Raw genomic sequence first — 17453 nt, 5'->3', positions numbered from 1 at the left:
TCTGTGGTTGTATTGTGACAATGGTTTGATGGCCGTTTCTACACGAAGTGAGTGTGTTTTGACCCTTTGGGGCTTCCATAGTGCATGGACTAACGTGCTTGACTCAGCTTTCCGGTATTTGGTACCTTAACAGAATAAGTTAATAAAAGTGTTCTGCTCCCGACAACTTGTGAATATAGCGTGTATTTATTTCTTTATAAGTGCATCACTACAACGCTCAGTTACATTATGCTAACAAACCGCAAATGAAAAACGGTGGCAAGTCCGACATTAAAACGTTTGTTTTAACATAATGTTAACATAATGTAACCGAGCGTTGTAGTTCTACCAGTCAAGTCTCAACATTAACTAGAATTTGCGTTAACGGCACTATTATTTTTAATCGCGTTAAATTGAAATCGCGTTAATGCGTTATTATCGCGTTAACTTCGACAGCCCTAATGTTTATTAATAAATAAAAAAAATGAAATATCTCAGGTTCAAACTGTCTGCAATCAAATAAAAGTCAAAGTAAATGTAAGAAATTAAATGTAAGTGTTTTTTTTTTTTTATTATTTGCATTTTCCATGCTGTCCCAACTTTTTCTGATCTGGGGTTGTAAATTCCGTGAACTTAGTTGTTCCCCAGATACTTCTTCACTCTTAATTGAGTATTCCTTTCTACTGGGAATTCAGTAACACCAATCTCTGCATGTGCACTAAATTAATGACTGATTTAAGCAAACCTTCTTAGCTTAGGCCGTCATCAAACATAATAGCATTTCGCTGCCAGACAAAAAGTTACACCACAATAAATTACACTTCTAAAAATCTACCTGTGCGCTTCTTTCAGTACCCATCAGTTTGAGAATTAGTAACCGGGACTGCGTATGCTCTGACATGTTCTGCATGTAACCGCAGAACCATAGACATGGAATGATCCGAGCAGACGTCTACATTCAGGAGCTCGTTCTGTCTCTCTGAGAAGAGTCTGTAAACGTCAGAGCCATTTATAAGGGAAGATAAACAAACGGCTGAAGAGTTTCCATGGTCCAGATGAAGGAGAGGTCTACTAATGGCCTCTTTAGAACTCATCTCTAGGTCAATCCTGTTGTGCAATAGAAAAGCGGCATTAAATAAGCCAGAAAGTCCTCCAGTGACGGCAACAATTTCAACATCGTCGTCTTCCCCATCGTCATCATCGTCAGTGATCTTAATAACCAATGGAAAATTGAAGTACGGCAGGTCTGAGATGTTCGCAGTGAAGCTGCTGAGGAGGATTCCAGTAGATGGCAGAAATCGTCCAGATCCCCATGTATTGTTGAGTGAAGCTGACATGACGACAACATTGCCATGATTATCCAGCACACCGATAAGACCGTTGTGTGTATTATGGAATAAGTCCGTGGTCCTGAGTTTATCCTCAGCTTGGAACTTATCTTCAAGTTCCAGAATTACGTTTAAAAGGTTAGTATAGGAGGCGGTGGAGTTAGAATCGACATCATTCTGAAAGGAGAAGCTTTGCCGTCTGATTCGCTCTAATATATCAGATAAAATCTGACCCGCGAACGCCAAATCGGCTGAAAGGACAGTGTATTTCTCCTCCTTAACGATAAGGGGGTCGTTGATTTCCCCGCGACCGCGCCGGATGGCACTCAGGAAGGCCGGCCTCTCGTCTGGAGAAAGGTCTTCAGACAATTTCACAGCCAGCTTGTCGAGAAAACGGTACTTGTCCAGGCTGGCACTCCGCAAACACTCCGAAAGCTTTTGGTTTTTAACGATCGCGCCCACCGATTTCACGCGGCCATCGGCATCGCAGAACAGAGTGCACAGTTCGGACGCGATTATTTTGGCCTTGTGGCTTTCCAAGGCTTCGCCGAGGATTTCGTCGACGACGAAGCCTTCCTTGGCTGACGTTATGGCTTCCTTGAAGAGTCGGGTCCATCCGGAACGGCCGCGAAGTGAATGTAGCTCCTTGATGCCTTGCAGTATCGATGGGATGCCGTAAGTCGACGAGGGTGCTTGGGGTGCAGTGGAACGTATTGCCTCAAGTGATCCAGATGTGCTGTTGTATAGGATGGCTGAGAACATGCCACCTTGAAAAAAAAACATAAAAATTAATACTTTCTGAAAAGATAAATTGTACATAAATACTGATAAATAATAATCAAAGGTGACAGTAACTAATATCTTTGGAATTGTAAGACCGGTAATACACTCACCGAGCTTCAATGATTATTATAGAAGCTACAACTACCATACAGAGGCAACTAGGGCTGCACGATATTGGAAAAAACTGACATTGCGATTTTAAGGGGCTCATATGTGAAAAAGGGTGGTGCCTACAAGGGATACAAAAGATTATGACAAGCTACATCTTTGTACTCGGTTGAAACTGAGCATTAAACTAAGAAAGCTTCAATATCACATGAGGGAATTAACAGGATTGACAAAATTGGTCATTTAATATTTTATTTCACAATCAAAACCTCTTCAAGTAGTAAACATTATTAAAAAAAACCTATACAAACAAAAGAGCAGCTATACACCTGTTCCAAATCCCAGATGCCTTAGTTACTAAGCTCACTACTGAGGCATCTTAATATTTCGACGTTATTTTGACTCAAGAACGAGTGAGAATCGGAAGCGTCCTTAGTGACGAAGGCAATCCCAGAATTCATTGCGGCATCTCTTCTCTCACAGAAAAATAAACATGGCTGACGGTGCGGACAAAGTTATTTTCAAACGTAAATAAATAATTATCGATTTTTAACGAGTGTTTTTATTTGCAAGTTTGGGCTTGTCAGCAAATGTAACCGTTTTCTGTACACGAATCGAGATGTTATATTGACATGTTAGCGCCGTCCCACCTCATTCCATTGGTTTTAATGGCAAGACGCTGAATGCTAAACGCGAAACTCGATGGAATCGCTGTCTAAGTAGCGCGTTCGAATAACCTGCCTTATAAAAGTCAATGACTTATTAGAATCCTCTCTACTGAGGCAGCTGCATATGTAGGTAGTAGGACAGCGAGGCAGCTCACTAGGTTTTCGAACACACTGGTAGATACGTCATGGAAAATGAGAACGCTGTGAATTTCCGTTTTGTGTCAAGCAGCAAAAAGGTTGTAGCATGACGTATTTGATTCCCGCGATGTGACTACTGCGCATGCACACATCGCGAGGACGATGCTGAACCGATATATCCTGCAGCCCTAGTGGCAACCATACGTCGTTGGGCCTATCCCAGCTTTTCAATGGGCGCAAGGCACACAGCCAACGCCCTGGACGGGATGCCAGTCCATCGCGGGGCAGACACACACGCACATCCATTCACTTATTGGGCAATTCAGTGTCACCAATTAACCCGACTGCATGTTTTTGGACTGTGGGAGGAAACCGGAGCTCCCGGAGGAAACCCACACGGACACGGGGAGAACACGCGAACCCCGCACAGGAAGGACCCGGACCGGACCGCCCCGCCTGGGGATCCAAGACAGGACCTTCTTGCTGTGAGGCGACAGTGCTGCCCACTAAGCCACCGTGCCGCCCTTATTAGAGATTTAAAAAAGCAATTCAATTCTGACATTGAGGCAGGACGTACAGTGATCCCTCACTTATCGCGGGTGTTACGTTCCAGGACCACCCGTGATAAGTGAAAATCCGCGAAGTAGGGACGCTATATTTATTTTAATATTTATACATTATTTTAGTAGTTATACACTATTTGAAGTTTTTATAAACCCTCCCCACTCACTTATACACTACATAACACTTTCCCATTCCCTTACTAACCTTTCCAACTGTACCTGTTTCTTTTAAGACACTCCTTAAATGTTCATAAATAAACTAAAAGTGTTTTATAAAACGGATAGTTCCGGTCCTAAAATCTGATTGGCTGAGCCGCGTTCGAAGCCGTTGTAAAATCCCCGATAAACGCACACCTAGGACCACCTCACATCATTCCATATTAATACGCCACTGAATAGAAAAAATTAATGTTATTTTCACCCTCATGTTGCCTAGCAACACTGTTAATCGGATTACCTTGCGTCGCGGAAGAACGCTTTATTGTAAGTTTATTGTAAGATTTTAGCACGGGGAAAGAAGTTTTACAAAAACGTCATCCCTGTGCTAAAATCACAGTAACGTACGGCCTCTCGTGGCTTATTGCTTTATTAAACTCTTAAACCTAGATACGTAATTTTTTAAATTTGATATGGGTACTCACCACTGAAGAATACACTTCCTACTAGCCGAGCGCGAACAAAAGAAAACAAGATGTGACGGTTACTGAGCCAAATCAGCGACTGGTATACAGAGCAGCATTCTCTGGTTGGTCGCTTTCCATCAGTCAACCAATCATGTGTTGTTTACAATCTCACGTTTTTGGTGTGTACGTATTCATATTAATATAAATTAATATTTTTTATATATTTATTGAAAACCCGCGAAACAGCGAGTCCGCAAAAAGCGAACCGCGAAGTAGCAAGGGACCACTGTATAGCCCAACATCTTGCCTTAATTTCTAAAGGAAAACATATTTCTTAATGACTAAAACAGCTGGACACTCTAAGATTACAATGCACAATGCAAAGCTTTTACCTCAGTAATGTAAATCATGCCGTTTTGAAGTGACATCATGTCCCATCATGTCATCATTGCCCAACCTCAGTGATGCTCACTTTGACTAAATGGAAGCAAATTCATGCACACATACATCAATATCTAGTGAAAGCTATTCAGAAGAGGTTGCTACAGCTAAAAGGGGGCAGCCAATTTGATTAAAACGATTTTGAATATTCGGGTGTCCATCAACATGTGGTCATAAAGTATAAACCACTTTCATTACAAGCTTGACCATTTCCAAAGCATCACAATTTTGTTTAAATATTACTTCTGACATCCTAAATAAAAACTAACGAGTAAATCTGCTCCAACTGCATCTCATAGAAAACAGAATCTAAAGGTCCCAATGGGTTCATCAAGATTAGATCTAAAGTGGAAACGCTGTCGATTTAGGCACTGCTCCTAGTCGTCCTAGTCATGTCTGTACATTATTGGATTTGCGCATGATAAATTGGAGATTTCTTACTGACCTACACCCGCAGTGTGTGGGTGGACGACTCCTAGGCAGAGCAAAGAAGCAATAGCAGCATCCACCACGTTTCCTCCCTCCTCCAGAAGCCCCCTACCAACCCTGGAGCAGTTATCTGTAGATGCCAAAAACACCGTCTCAGTCAAAAACATTCCTTCCAAACGTGATTCATCCACCATTATAGTGCAGAGATACTAAGGTTAAGATCTATAAAAATCTATATATAAACCTGAGGAAGTCAGAACAACAGCATGGTGGTAGAGTGATGCATGCCCATGGGAATGGTGGTGATCATCTTCAGCTCCTTGGTGCTCAGCTTCATGATGGTGATCCTCATCGTCAAGTTCTTCAGAATCCGTCCAACGTCCACTCCCCTCGAAGACCATGAACGTCAATGCAACGCCCAGCAGGATCAGAGTCCCCATGATTCTGAAGCATGTGACTCTGTTATCTGGCTCTCGTTGCAGTCCATTTCCAGACCTAGGAAGTTAAAAATACAGTAGTTGTTAAGGAGGAAAAAAGAATTTCTGGTAGTGATGCACTGGCATCTCCAAGCCCAAATCAGAAAAAGTTGGGACAGCATGAAGAATACAGAGTTTCTTACATTTACTTTTATTTGATTGCAGACAGGATGAACCTGAGATATTTCATGTTTTGTCTGGTCAACTTCATTTCATTTATTAATAAACATCCATTCCTGCATTTCAGGCCTGCAACACATTCCAAAAAAGTTGGGACAGTAAAGCCTTTCCTGGATGCTGCTTTTGTACCAAACCTGTTACAATCACCTGTTTGGAATCACATCATTATTTAGTTTTTTCACCTCATTACCAGCCCTAAATTGCCCTGTCCCAACATTTTTTTGGAATGTGTTGCAGGCCTGAAAAGCAAGAATGGAGGTATACTAACAAATAGGGATGTAACGATACACTCTACCCACGATACGATACGATTCATGATACGATTTTTTTCCCGACAAAATTAAATTAAAGACAAATTATGACCAAGTTTCCTTTTATCATTTCTCTTTAAAAAAAAAAAAAAAATAGAATACTGTATGTGTGTTTATCTTTTATTTATCTAAATAAAAAATAAAATATCCCCTCACATTTTGTGTAAAAAAACTAATGAAATTTTAAAACATTATATAAATAAATAAATAATACAAACAAAGAAAGTCAACTTAAATAAATAAACTAAGGTTTTGCCTGTGCTCCTTCCAAGCTTGGTAAAGTGCTGGCATTACAGTATGGCTAAAGTGCGTGCGCGATGGAATGCAGTATTTAGGCTCCAGTGTGTTTTCAGCTACTGAAAATGTCCATTATCTTCTTTCATTTTTGGTCTTGAGGAAGCCAACATACTGCCACACTTCTGATTTGAAAGAGGAGGGGGCATCCTCAAGTTCCACATCTTCACCTGCGGTCGCCTTTTTTCTAGAACTGTGTAGTGACCGGGTTGCCAAGCCAGGCATAGGTCACCACCGCAACCTTTGAATTTTCACCCATTTTGAATAAAGCTCGATGTGGCAACCAGGCGAGGTGGTAGCGCAAGTGCCCTTTGCTGTTTAAAGTGAATATCGATTCATTTTAGGGTGATTCTTCAATTGGGGGAACTTTTACGTCCCTAAGTTATAAATTTGTGTTAAAAATACTTTATACAAAACAAATATCTTAGGTATTAAAAAGATCATTCATTGCATCACAAAAAAAAAATTACATACCAAAATAATTATGATTTTCATTTTTTATGATGATTTAAACATCAATATTTTGCTACTTTGGCCTTGTCCCCAACCCAGACTTTAAAACTTCTCTGCTCTAATAAAATGCTAAAAAGTCATCAATTCATTATAAAAATCACAATATGAGTTTTATAATAACTTAAAAAGAAACAAAACGTAATTTTTTTTTTCAGATTTGTACAACCTATGCATATTTTTGAGCAACATATTACTGTCCCCAGCATTATCGTCATTACCGCAACAGTGTATGGTTTCTGTAGGGAATCATTTGAAGGTAACACTTGTTTATGTTGTAACCGTGGAAACAAAGACTCGCAAGGAAGCACATGCCAGCCATGAGAGAAGATTGACATGTTAATGTCTGGAAATATGAGTAATTTAATCATGTATTCCTCCTGACCATAGAGTATATTTATTTAGCGTCATTACCATTTACATCAATATGGCAGTACTTTACCAAATAAAAATTTTTTTACACATTATTTATATTTACTAGCTGTTGACTAGCTTTAGCAAATCCATGGCCTAGCTAGTTTTTTTCTTAAAAAAAGTACAAATTGTCATTACCGCAACACGTCATTACCAACACATAATGACATTTTGCTATGCCACTTCGCAAATAAATATGAAATATTAAAATTCTATATAAGCTCAGTTGTAGCCATCATTAAGTCTTTGCTCTAAAGCATGTAAGCATTATCTTGACATAATTAAAACAAAATTATTACTAATTTTATTTTTCAAAAGTTTTCAAGAAGAATCACCCGAATTAAGAATTACCGATTTAAATTATTGGTGCATCGTTACATCCCTACTAACAAATGAAATGAAGTTGAGCAGACAAAGTCAAAGTACATGTAAGGAACACTGCATTTTTCATTGTACTTGCATTTTCCATACCGTCCCAACTTTTCCTCATTCGGAGTTGTATACAACATCTGGATTTAATTGGATTTGCAGCATTTCCTTTCCAAATGCAGTCGACACTGGCTGGCACAACACAGATTATACATATTAACACACTAATAATCTTAAAATACATCCCATCATGCGGTCAGTTATTTGCATCAGCAAGGTCAGCTAGATTACTAAAAAAAAATACATTAAAACCATGGTGAAATGACAAGTCATACCATATCATCTTTTTTTATATTAGTCACTTTGGTGTGTGCGGTCTACAGGCCGGCACAAGCCCGTTCTGACCTACGTCAAGCTATTGGGCTGATGGCACCCGGGTCTCAGAGGTGGGTGCCCCAACTTTAGAATCTCAAATTAACCTGACTGCATCTGACCTTTCTCATTGTCTCATTGTGTTTGGACTGTGGGAGGAAACCGGAGCACCCAGTGGAAACCCACAGCCCAGGACTGCTCCACTTGGTAATTAAATTGAACCCAGGACCTTCTTGCTGTGAGGTGACAGTGCTATCCACCAAGCCACCATGACGTCCTACGAAAGGTAACAGTTTAAGCCAACTGTGATCCTTGATTAAGAATGACTGGTCTAAGTTTATTAGCTGCAGTTCTACAATTACTGACTGTAGTCCATCTGTTTCACATCAAACCCTAAGGCAGGTGGGCTATAATAATAAAAAAACACATTTGGTTCCACTCCTGTTAGCCAAGAACAGAAATCTGAGGCTACAGCGGATACTGGATATTTTTTTTTTTTTCATGTGCATTCCAGTTAAAATTTTAAAATGTGCATATTACGATTGAAAAGGAGTAACGACCCACTACACTGTAAGCCCGGACTTTATATTTAATCAAACATTTTTAGTACAACATACATAAATTATTTAAGTTTTTTTGCTCTACTATAAAATGCAGAGTACATTGTACTAATTTGAGTACACATTTAAATGTGCTAAAAGATTTAAGTTTACTAAACAAAAAAAATGACTTTTCTATCAGATTAACTTAAAAAAGTTAAGTTAAGGTAATAAAACAGAAAAACGCCCCCATTTACATGTAAGTCCGTCTTTTTTCAGCTTGCTGTTGGTGAATCAGGCAGCCATTTGTTTTAACTTTTGAAACCTGTTGTTGCAAATTACTTTTTTGCAAAAGTAAACTTGTCTTCCTGAAATGTCTTTTGTGAAGTGGAACCTTTGTTAAACTAAGTGGACAAACATTTTCTTCCTCATTATGCTATTTTTGAGTAGCATGTACACCAGTCTGATGGGGCTTTTTCATCTTCCGTCTAATTTTGGTAAGTGTTGTACTTTACTTAACAATTTTGTTTAAAAGAAATGATCTTAATGTTGACACTAAATAAATAATCAAACAGCGCTGCTTTATTTGCCGTATTTAGGCTACATGCTAGCATGTTAGCATGCTAGCCTTCATACGAAGCAAAGAGTGTGCTGACTTGCTTTATTTTAATCCTTAAATTAATGCGATTAATGTTGATTTTAATACTTCTGTTTCTTCTTTCTTTGTGTTGTTTTACAGGTTCATGGTTACTGTGAGGAGCTGTTTGTGTTTCATCAGAACTTTATATACAGTTTGTACAGTTTTAAAGATGTTTTCTTGACATGTATTTTAAGTAAATACTTCTGAAGTGAAATAAAGAAAAATAATTGTATAATTGTGTCTGTTTCTCTATAAACATTTGTAATTCATATTTAAAATGTAATTAACATGAAAACTAAGAAAAAATCAATAGTTTTTTCCATTGAGCTCAAGATATTAAGTAGAATTATTGGGAAAAGCAGTTGGTATAACAAAAAAAAGAAAGTTTAATCAACTTGCCTTTTAGGTGTAATAACTTAATGTTTTAAGTTATGCTAACTCAAGTTTTCATTATACATTACTTAACTTTTTTAAGGCAACCGGTTTCCTCAAATTTTTTAAGTAGATTGAACTTATCCGGGCTTACAGTGTACAGAGACCATTCAGATAACACATTTTAACACTCAGAATTATACAGTGTGTATCTAGAGTTCAATTCACCGCTGTATTGATAATTAGAACTTAGGAGAAGGCCAGAGATGTGTGTGAATGGCTCTTCACTATAATCCTCTCAGCTGCATTACATTCTCTCAGTAATGAACACTGAAACCAGAACACATTATTACAGATCTGCACACTCAAGCAAAGCACGCTGGAAAAAAAAAAGTACTAGAAAGATAGCAGTGATCTTTAAGCCACATTTAAAGAAGAACAATTCAATTGATTGAATTCGAAGAAATATTAAATGCGCTTGCAATGTTGTACTCTTCATTCTTTCTGAAGGTGTGGCTGTCTGGACAGCCTGAACGAGGCAGCATTTTATCCCAGGACATCTCGAATCTAAATATTCACTCACACACACCTAGTACATCCGTGATCTGATATACAATGTAGTGTAACACACTATCTAGTGCACGATGTAGGGAACATAAATCTGTTATCTGATATACTATCTAGTGCACAATGTAAGGAACACAAATCATCATCTAGTTATACCTTCTAGTGCACTATGTAGCGCACATGAATGCGTTATCTAATACTCTATCTAGTGCACTATGTAGGGAACATAAATCCGTGATCTGATATACAATCTAGTGCACTATGTAGGGAACATAATTAATTATGTAATACACTATCTATTGCACAATGTAAGGAACACAAATCATCATCTAGTTATACCTTCTAGTGCACTATGTAGCGCACATGAATGCGTTATCTAATACACTATCTAGTGCACTATGTAGGGAACATAAATCCGTGATCTGATATACAATCTAGTGCACTATGTAGGGAACATAATTAATTATGTAATACACTATCTAGTGCACTATGTAGGGAACACAAATCATCATCTAGTTATGCCTTCTAGTGCACTATGTAGTGAACATGAATGCGTTATCTAATACACTATCTAGTGCACTATGTAGGGAACATAAATCTGTGATCTGATATACAATCTAGTGCACTATGTAGGAAACATAATTATTTATGTAAAACACTATCTAGTGCACTATGTAGGGAACACAAATCATCATCTAGTTATACCTTCTAGTGCACTATGTAGCGCACATGAATGCGTTATCTAATACTCTATCTAGTGCACTATGTAGGGAACATAAATCTGTGATCTGATATACAATCTAGTGCACTATGTAGGAAACATAATTATTTATGTAAAACACTATCTAGTGCACTATGTAGGGAACACAAATCATCATCTAGTTATACCTTCTAGTGCACTATGTAGCGCACATGAATGCGTTATCTAATACTCTATCTAGTGCACTATGTAGGGAACATAAATCTGTGATCTGATATACAATCTAGTGCACTATGTAGGAAACATAATTATTTATGTAAAACACTATCTAGTGCACTATGTAGGGAACACAAATCATCATCTAGTTATACCTTCTAGTGCACTATGTAGCGCACATGAATGCGTTATCTAATACTCTATCTAGTGCACTATGTAGGGAACATAAATCTGTGATCTGATATACAATCTAGTGCACTATGTAGGAAACATAATTATTTATGTAAAACACTATCTAGTGCACTATGTAGGGAACACAAATCATCATCTAGTTATACCTTCTAGTGCACTATGTAGCGCACATGAATGCGTTATCTAATACTCTATCTAGTGCACTATGTAGTGAACATGAATGCGTTATCTAATACACTATCTAGTGCACTATGTAGGGAACATAAATCCGTGATCTGATATACAATCTAGTGCACGGTGTAGGAAACATAAACCAATTGTCTAATTCCCTATCTAGTGCACTACGTAGGGAACATAAATTCATATCTAATATACAATCTAGTGCACTATGTAGTGAACATGAATGCGTTATCTAATACACTATCTAGTGCACTATGTAGGGAACACAAATCATCATCTAGTTATACCTTCTAGTGCACTATGTAGCGCACATGAATGCGTTATCTAATACTCTATCTAGTGCACTATGTAGTGAACATGAATGCGTTATCTAATACACTATCTAGTGCACTATGTAGGGAACATAAATTCGTGATCTGATATACAATCTAGTGCACTATGTAGTGAACATGAATGTGTTATCTAATACACTATCTAGTGCACTATGTAGGGAACATAAATACGTGATCTGATATACAATCCAGTGCACTGTGTAAGGAACATAAACCAATTGTCTAATTCACTATCTAGTGCACTACATAGGGAACACAAATCATCATCTAGTTATACTGTCTAGTGCACTATGTAGGGAACATCAATCCGTGCTCTGATATACAATTTAGTGCACTGTGTAGGGAACATAAACCAATTGTCTAATTCACTATCTAGTGCACTATGTAGGGAACCTAAATCGGTTAACTAATACGCTACCTAAAGCATTATGTAAGAAACATAAGTCTATTATCTAGTACACTATCTAGTGCACTAAGTAAGGAACATAAATTATTTTCTAATATACAATCTAGTGCACTATGTAGGAAACATTAATGTGTTTGTGACGCAAACAGTTAGCTTAGTAAATGAGTTAGCAGCTTCTAAAAGTTCTGTTATCACCCATAATCCTTTGGTGTGGGCTTGGGGGGTCGGGGTCGAGTGTTTTTGCAACTTGGGATGTCTGCATATAATTGATTATACACACCTGTTGACAGTGGGTGTGTAAAACCCTCAAAACTCAATAAACAACAGCGGTGTCCACATACTTTTGGCCATACAGCGTATTTGAAATTTCTAACGTGCACGGAGCTTGTGTTTGAGAAACACACTAAATAAATCAGACACTTATTACTGGAATGTTATTATCATTCATGTTCTCTGTAGTTTTGGAGTAAATCTGAGCTTTAGGCTGAATTTCTGCTTCTCAGCTGTTTAATAACATGACCCACTGTGACAAACACGTTCAAATCTAAATAAATCAAATCAGCATTAAAGATGAAGAGAACCCTTCGGCTACATATTTTATAATGCTCTGAATACTCGGTTTATAGCGCGTTTATGACATTTAAATCATTTTTAAATATGTTTGTTTATTTTAATCACTCACTGGTAGAAGTGGACCGTCACTTCTTCATCGCTGTCTTCATCCGCGCGCTCACTTTCTATCTCCTCGTGAATATCTGTTGCTAGCCTCGTGTACCGAACTACAGACCCCTGCACCATTATACATCCGACAATAAAATTAGGTCCAGCAGTTTGGTTTGTACGACTAACAAGATGTCCAGAATGGCGTGTTTTGCTTTTGGTTTGAAACACGTTTGCTCAGGTTACTACCGGGTTCACCTGCCCGCTGCCACGCCCACGTTATTCACCTGAGCTTAGCCATAACATTAATATTCAATGCAAATGCGGGAGGTTAAAGTAAGCCTAGAGGTTAAAGTACTGAAGTAGTAGTCAAAAGGTTGCCACTTCAAGCCCCATTACTGCCAGGTTGTCACTGTTGGGCCCTTGAGCAAGGCCCTTAACCCTCAATTGCTTGAACAGTACACTGTCACAGTCGCTTTGGATAAAACCAACTGCTAAATGCTAAAAATGAAATGAAATTAAAAAAAAATAAAGCTGCATTGTATGTAGGCCTGCTGGTTAAGGTACTGGACTGGGAATCAAAAGGTTGCCGGTTCAAGCCCCACCACTGCCAGGTTGTCACTGTTGGGCCCCTAACCTAACTGTAAGTCGCTTTGGATAAAAGCGTCTGCTAAATGCTGAAACTTAAATTAAAATTTAAAAAACCTGCATTGTATATAGGGCAGTTGTACCCTACTGGTTAAGGTACTGGACTAGTAATCAAAAGGTTGCCGGTTCAAGCCCCACCACTGCCAGGTTGGCACTGTTCGGCCACTAAGCACGGCCCTTAGACAGTATACTGTCACAATACTGTGTGTCGTTTGGATAAAAGCGTCTGCTAAATGATGAAAATGAAATGAAAATTAAAAAAAAAATGCATTGTATATAGGGCAGTTGTACCCTACTGGTTAAGGTACTGGACTAGTAATCAAAAGGTTGCTGGTTTAAGCCCCACCACTGCCAGGTTGTCACTGTTGGGCCCCTAACCTAACTGTAAGTCGCTTTGGATAAAAGTGTCTGCTAAATGCTGAAAATGAAATGAAAATTTAAAAAAAAATGCATTGTATATAGGGCAGTTGTACCCTACTGGTTAAGGTACTGGACTAGTAATCAAAAGGTTGCTGGTTTAAGCCCCACCACTGCCAGGTTGTCACTGTTGGGCCCCTAACCTAACTGTAAGTCGCTTTGGATAAAAGCGTCTGCTAAATGCTGAAACTTAAATTAAAATTTAAAAAACCTGCATTGTATATAGGGCAGTTGTACCCTACTGGTTAAGGTACTGGACTAGTAATCAAAAGGTTGCCGGTTCAAGCCCCACCACTGCCAGGTTGTCACTGTTGGGCCCCTAACCTAACTGTAAGTCGCTTTGGATAAAAGCGTCTGCTAAATGCTGAAACTTAAATTAAAATTTAAAAAACCTGCATTGTATATAGGGCAGTTGTACCCTACTGGTTAAGGTACTGGACTAGTAATCAAAAGGTTGCCGGTTCAAGCCCCACCACTGCCAGGTTGGCACTGTTCGGCCACTAAGCACGGCCCTTAGACAGTATACTGTCACAATACTGTGTGTCGTTTGGATAAAAGCGTCTGCTAAATGATGAAAATGAAATGAAAATTTAAAAAAAATTCATTGTATATAGGGCAGTCGTAGCCTAATGGTTAAGGTACTGGACTAGTAATCAAAAGGTTGCTGGTTTAAGCCCCACCACTGCCAGGTTGTCACTGTTGGGCCCCTAACCTAACTGTAAGTCGCTTTGGATAAAAGTGTCTGCTAAATGCTGAAAATGAAATGAAAATTTAAAAAAAAATGCATTGTATATAGGGCAGTTGTACCCTACTGGTTAAGGTACTGGACTAGTAATCAAAAGGTTGCTGGTTTAAGCCCCACCACTGCCAGGTTGTCACTGTTGGGCCCCTAACCTAACTGTAAGTCGCTTTGGATAAAAGCGTCTGCTAAATGCTGAAACTTAAATTAAAATTTAAAAAACCTGCATTGTATATAGGGCAGTTGTACCCTACTGGTTAAGGTACTGGACTAGTAATCAAAAGGTTGCCGGTTCAAGCCCCACCACTGCCAGGTTGGCACTGTTCGGCCACTAAGCACGGCCCTTAGACAGTATACTGTCACAATACTGTGTGTCGTTTGGATAAAAGCGTCTGCTAAATGATGAAAATGAAATGAAAATTTAAAAAAAATTCATTGTATATAGGGCAGTCGTAGCCTAATGGTTAAGGTACTGGACTAGTAATCAAAAGGTTGCTGGTTTAAGCCCCACCACTGCCAGGTTGTCACTGTTTGGCCCCTAACCTAACTGTAAGTCGCTTTGGATAAAAGTGTCTGCTAAATGCTGAAAATGAAATGAAAAAAAAAAAAAAAATGCATTGTATATAGGGCAGTCGTAGCCTAATGGTTAAGGTACTGGACTAGTAATCAAAAGGTTGCTGGTTTAAGCCCCACCACTGCCAGGTTGTCACTGTTGGGCCCCTAACCTAACTGTAAGTCGCTTTGGATAAAAGCGTCTGCTAAATGCTGAAACTTAAATTAAAATTTAAAAAACCTGCATTGTATATAGGGCAGTTGTACCCTACTGGTTAAGGTACTGGACTAGTAATCAAAAGGTTGCCGGTTCAAGCCCCACCACTGCCAGGTTAGCACTGTTCGGCCTCTAAGCACGGCCCTTAGACAGTATACTGTCACAATACTGTGTGTCGTTTGGATAAAAGCGTCTGCTAAATGATGAAAATGAAATGAAAAAAAAAACCTTTTAATCAAAAGGTTGCCGGGTTAAGCCCCACCACTGCCAGGTTGTCACCTGCCAGACCCTGAACCCTCAACTGCTTAGACAGTATACTGTCACAGTACTATAAGTCGCTTTGAATAAAAACGTCTGCTAAATGCTGAAATTGTAAATGTGGGCGTGCACACACACATTTTTATCATACCTGCTGTTACAGGTTCTGATTAACCTTATTCTTAGTGCACGGCAGCAGTTTCATCAGTATTCTAGCGTTCTGTCTGCATTATCGCAGAGGGTAGTAAACACCCCGAATAGGTCACCAGTCTATCACAGGGCACACACATCCACTCCTAGGGAAATGTCTAGTAGCTCCAGTTGGCCTGACTACATGTCTTTTGGACTTTATGAAACAGGAGCACTCGGAGGAAACCCATGAGGACACAGGGAGAACATGCAAACTCCTCAAAGAAAGGACCGGGGGAATCAAACCCAGGCCCTCCTTGCCGTGAGGCGACAGCTCCACCCACTGCGTAACCTAGCCACCCAGAAACCAGTTGTTTTTCCTTATTAAACTGTATTAAACTGTAAAGGTTGATTATCTCAATGAATTATTAATAAACATTCATTCCTGCATTTCAGGCCTGCAACACATTCCAAAAAAAGTTGGGACAGTAAAGCATTTACTATTTTGTAATGTTGCCGTTCCTTTTAACCACACTTAAAAGACGTTTTGGCACCGAGGAGAACGAGCGATTTAGTGTTTCAGCTTTTATTTTGTCCCGTTCTTCCTGCAAACACGTCTCAAGATGTGCAACAGTACGGGGTCGTCGTTGTCGCATTTTTGGTTTCAAAACCGTCCACACATTCTATATTGGGGACAGGTCAGGACTGCAGGCGGGCCAGTCCAGTACCCGTACCCTCTTCTTCCGCAGCCATGCCTTTGTAATGTGTGCAGCGTGTGACTTTGCAACATCCCTGGAAAAGACGACGTCTTGAAGGCAGCACATGTTGCTCTAAGATCTCAATGTACTTTTCTGCATTAATGCTGCCACCACAGAAGTGTAAATGACCTTTACCAAGGGCACTGACACCGCCCCATACCATGACAGACCCTGGCTTTTGGATTTGTTCCTGATGACAGTCTGGATGGTCCTTTACGTCTTTGGTCCGGAGCACACGGTGTCCATATTTCCAAAAAAGACCTGGAATGCTGATTCATCTGACCACAATACACATTTCCACTGTGTGATGGTCCGTCCTAGATGCCTCCGAGCCCAGAGAAGTCGACGCCACTTGTGGCGTATTTGTGCATGTAACTCTGTATTGTAGTGCTTGATAAAGGTTTGCCAAAGTAATCCCTCACCCATGTGGTTATATCAGCTATTGTTGAGTGGCGGTTCTTGATGCAGTGCCGTCTGAGGGATCAAAGATCACGGGCGTTCAGGTTAAGCTTGCGCTCTTGGCCTTTACGCACTAAAATTCCTCCCAAATCCTTGAATGGTTTAATGATATTATGCACTGTAGAGGGAGAAATATGCAAATCCCTTCCGATCCTTCTCTGAGGTACATTGTTTTGAGAAACATCAAGATTATTTTTTACTTCACATATGTTAATTATATCAGGGATCAGTGTAGCTTTTTAGTATTTTGATTAAAACATTAAAACACTAAACTAATTTAACAGTGCTTTATAATAACACAAGCTTATCTTATGTATCATAACGCCATCACAGAAGCATGACAGATAGCTTTGACATCAGATCTACTAAAATGATTTTCAATTTCCCGGTGGCCTGCGAAAGATCAGGTGCGATATGACTTTTAAAGCAATCCGCGATTCCACATCTTCATCTTAAAGGTCCCTGCGGTGCCTGGCTTTATTTATT

At 39.3% G+C, this 17453-nt stretch overlaps 1 protein-coding gene across 1 annotated transcript; it reads right to left on the bottom strand.

Moving 5' to 3' along the window:
* Nucleotides 1–535: 535 nt before the first annotated feature.
* On the bottom strand, nucleotides 536–12863 carry si:ch73-337l15.2 (glutathione hydrolase 6). The gene is made up of 4 exons (XM_063017712.1): nucleotides 12813–12863; nucleotides 5305–5555; nucleotides 5077–5190; nucleotides 536–2074 (listed from the first exon to the last, which is right to left on the bottom strand). The coding sequence occupies exons 2-4, from the start codon at nucleotides 5498–5500 to the stop codon at nucleotides 828–830; spliced, it is 1557 nt and encodes a 518-aa protein (XP_062873782.1). The 5' UTR covers nucleotides 5501–5555; nucleotides 12813–12863; the 3' UTR covers nucleotides 536–827.
* Between the last annotated feature and the right edge of the window lie 4590 nt (nucleotides 12864–17453).

The sequence above is a fragment of the Trichomycterus rosablanca genome, chromosome 21 (genome assembly GCF_030014385.1).
Source record: "Trichomycterus rosablanca isolate fTriRos1 chromosome 21, fTriRos1.hap1, whole genome shotgun sequence".
In the NCBI taxonomy this organism is placed as follows: Eukaryota; Metazoa; Chordata; class Actinopteri; order Siluriformes; family Trichomycteridae; genus Trichomycterus; species Trichomycterus rosablanca.
This window is presented reverse-complemented; position numbering and strand designations above follow the sequence as displayed.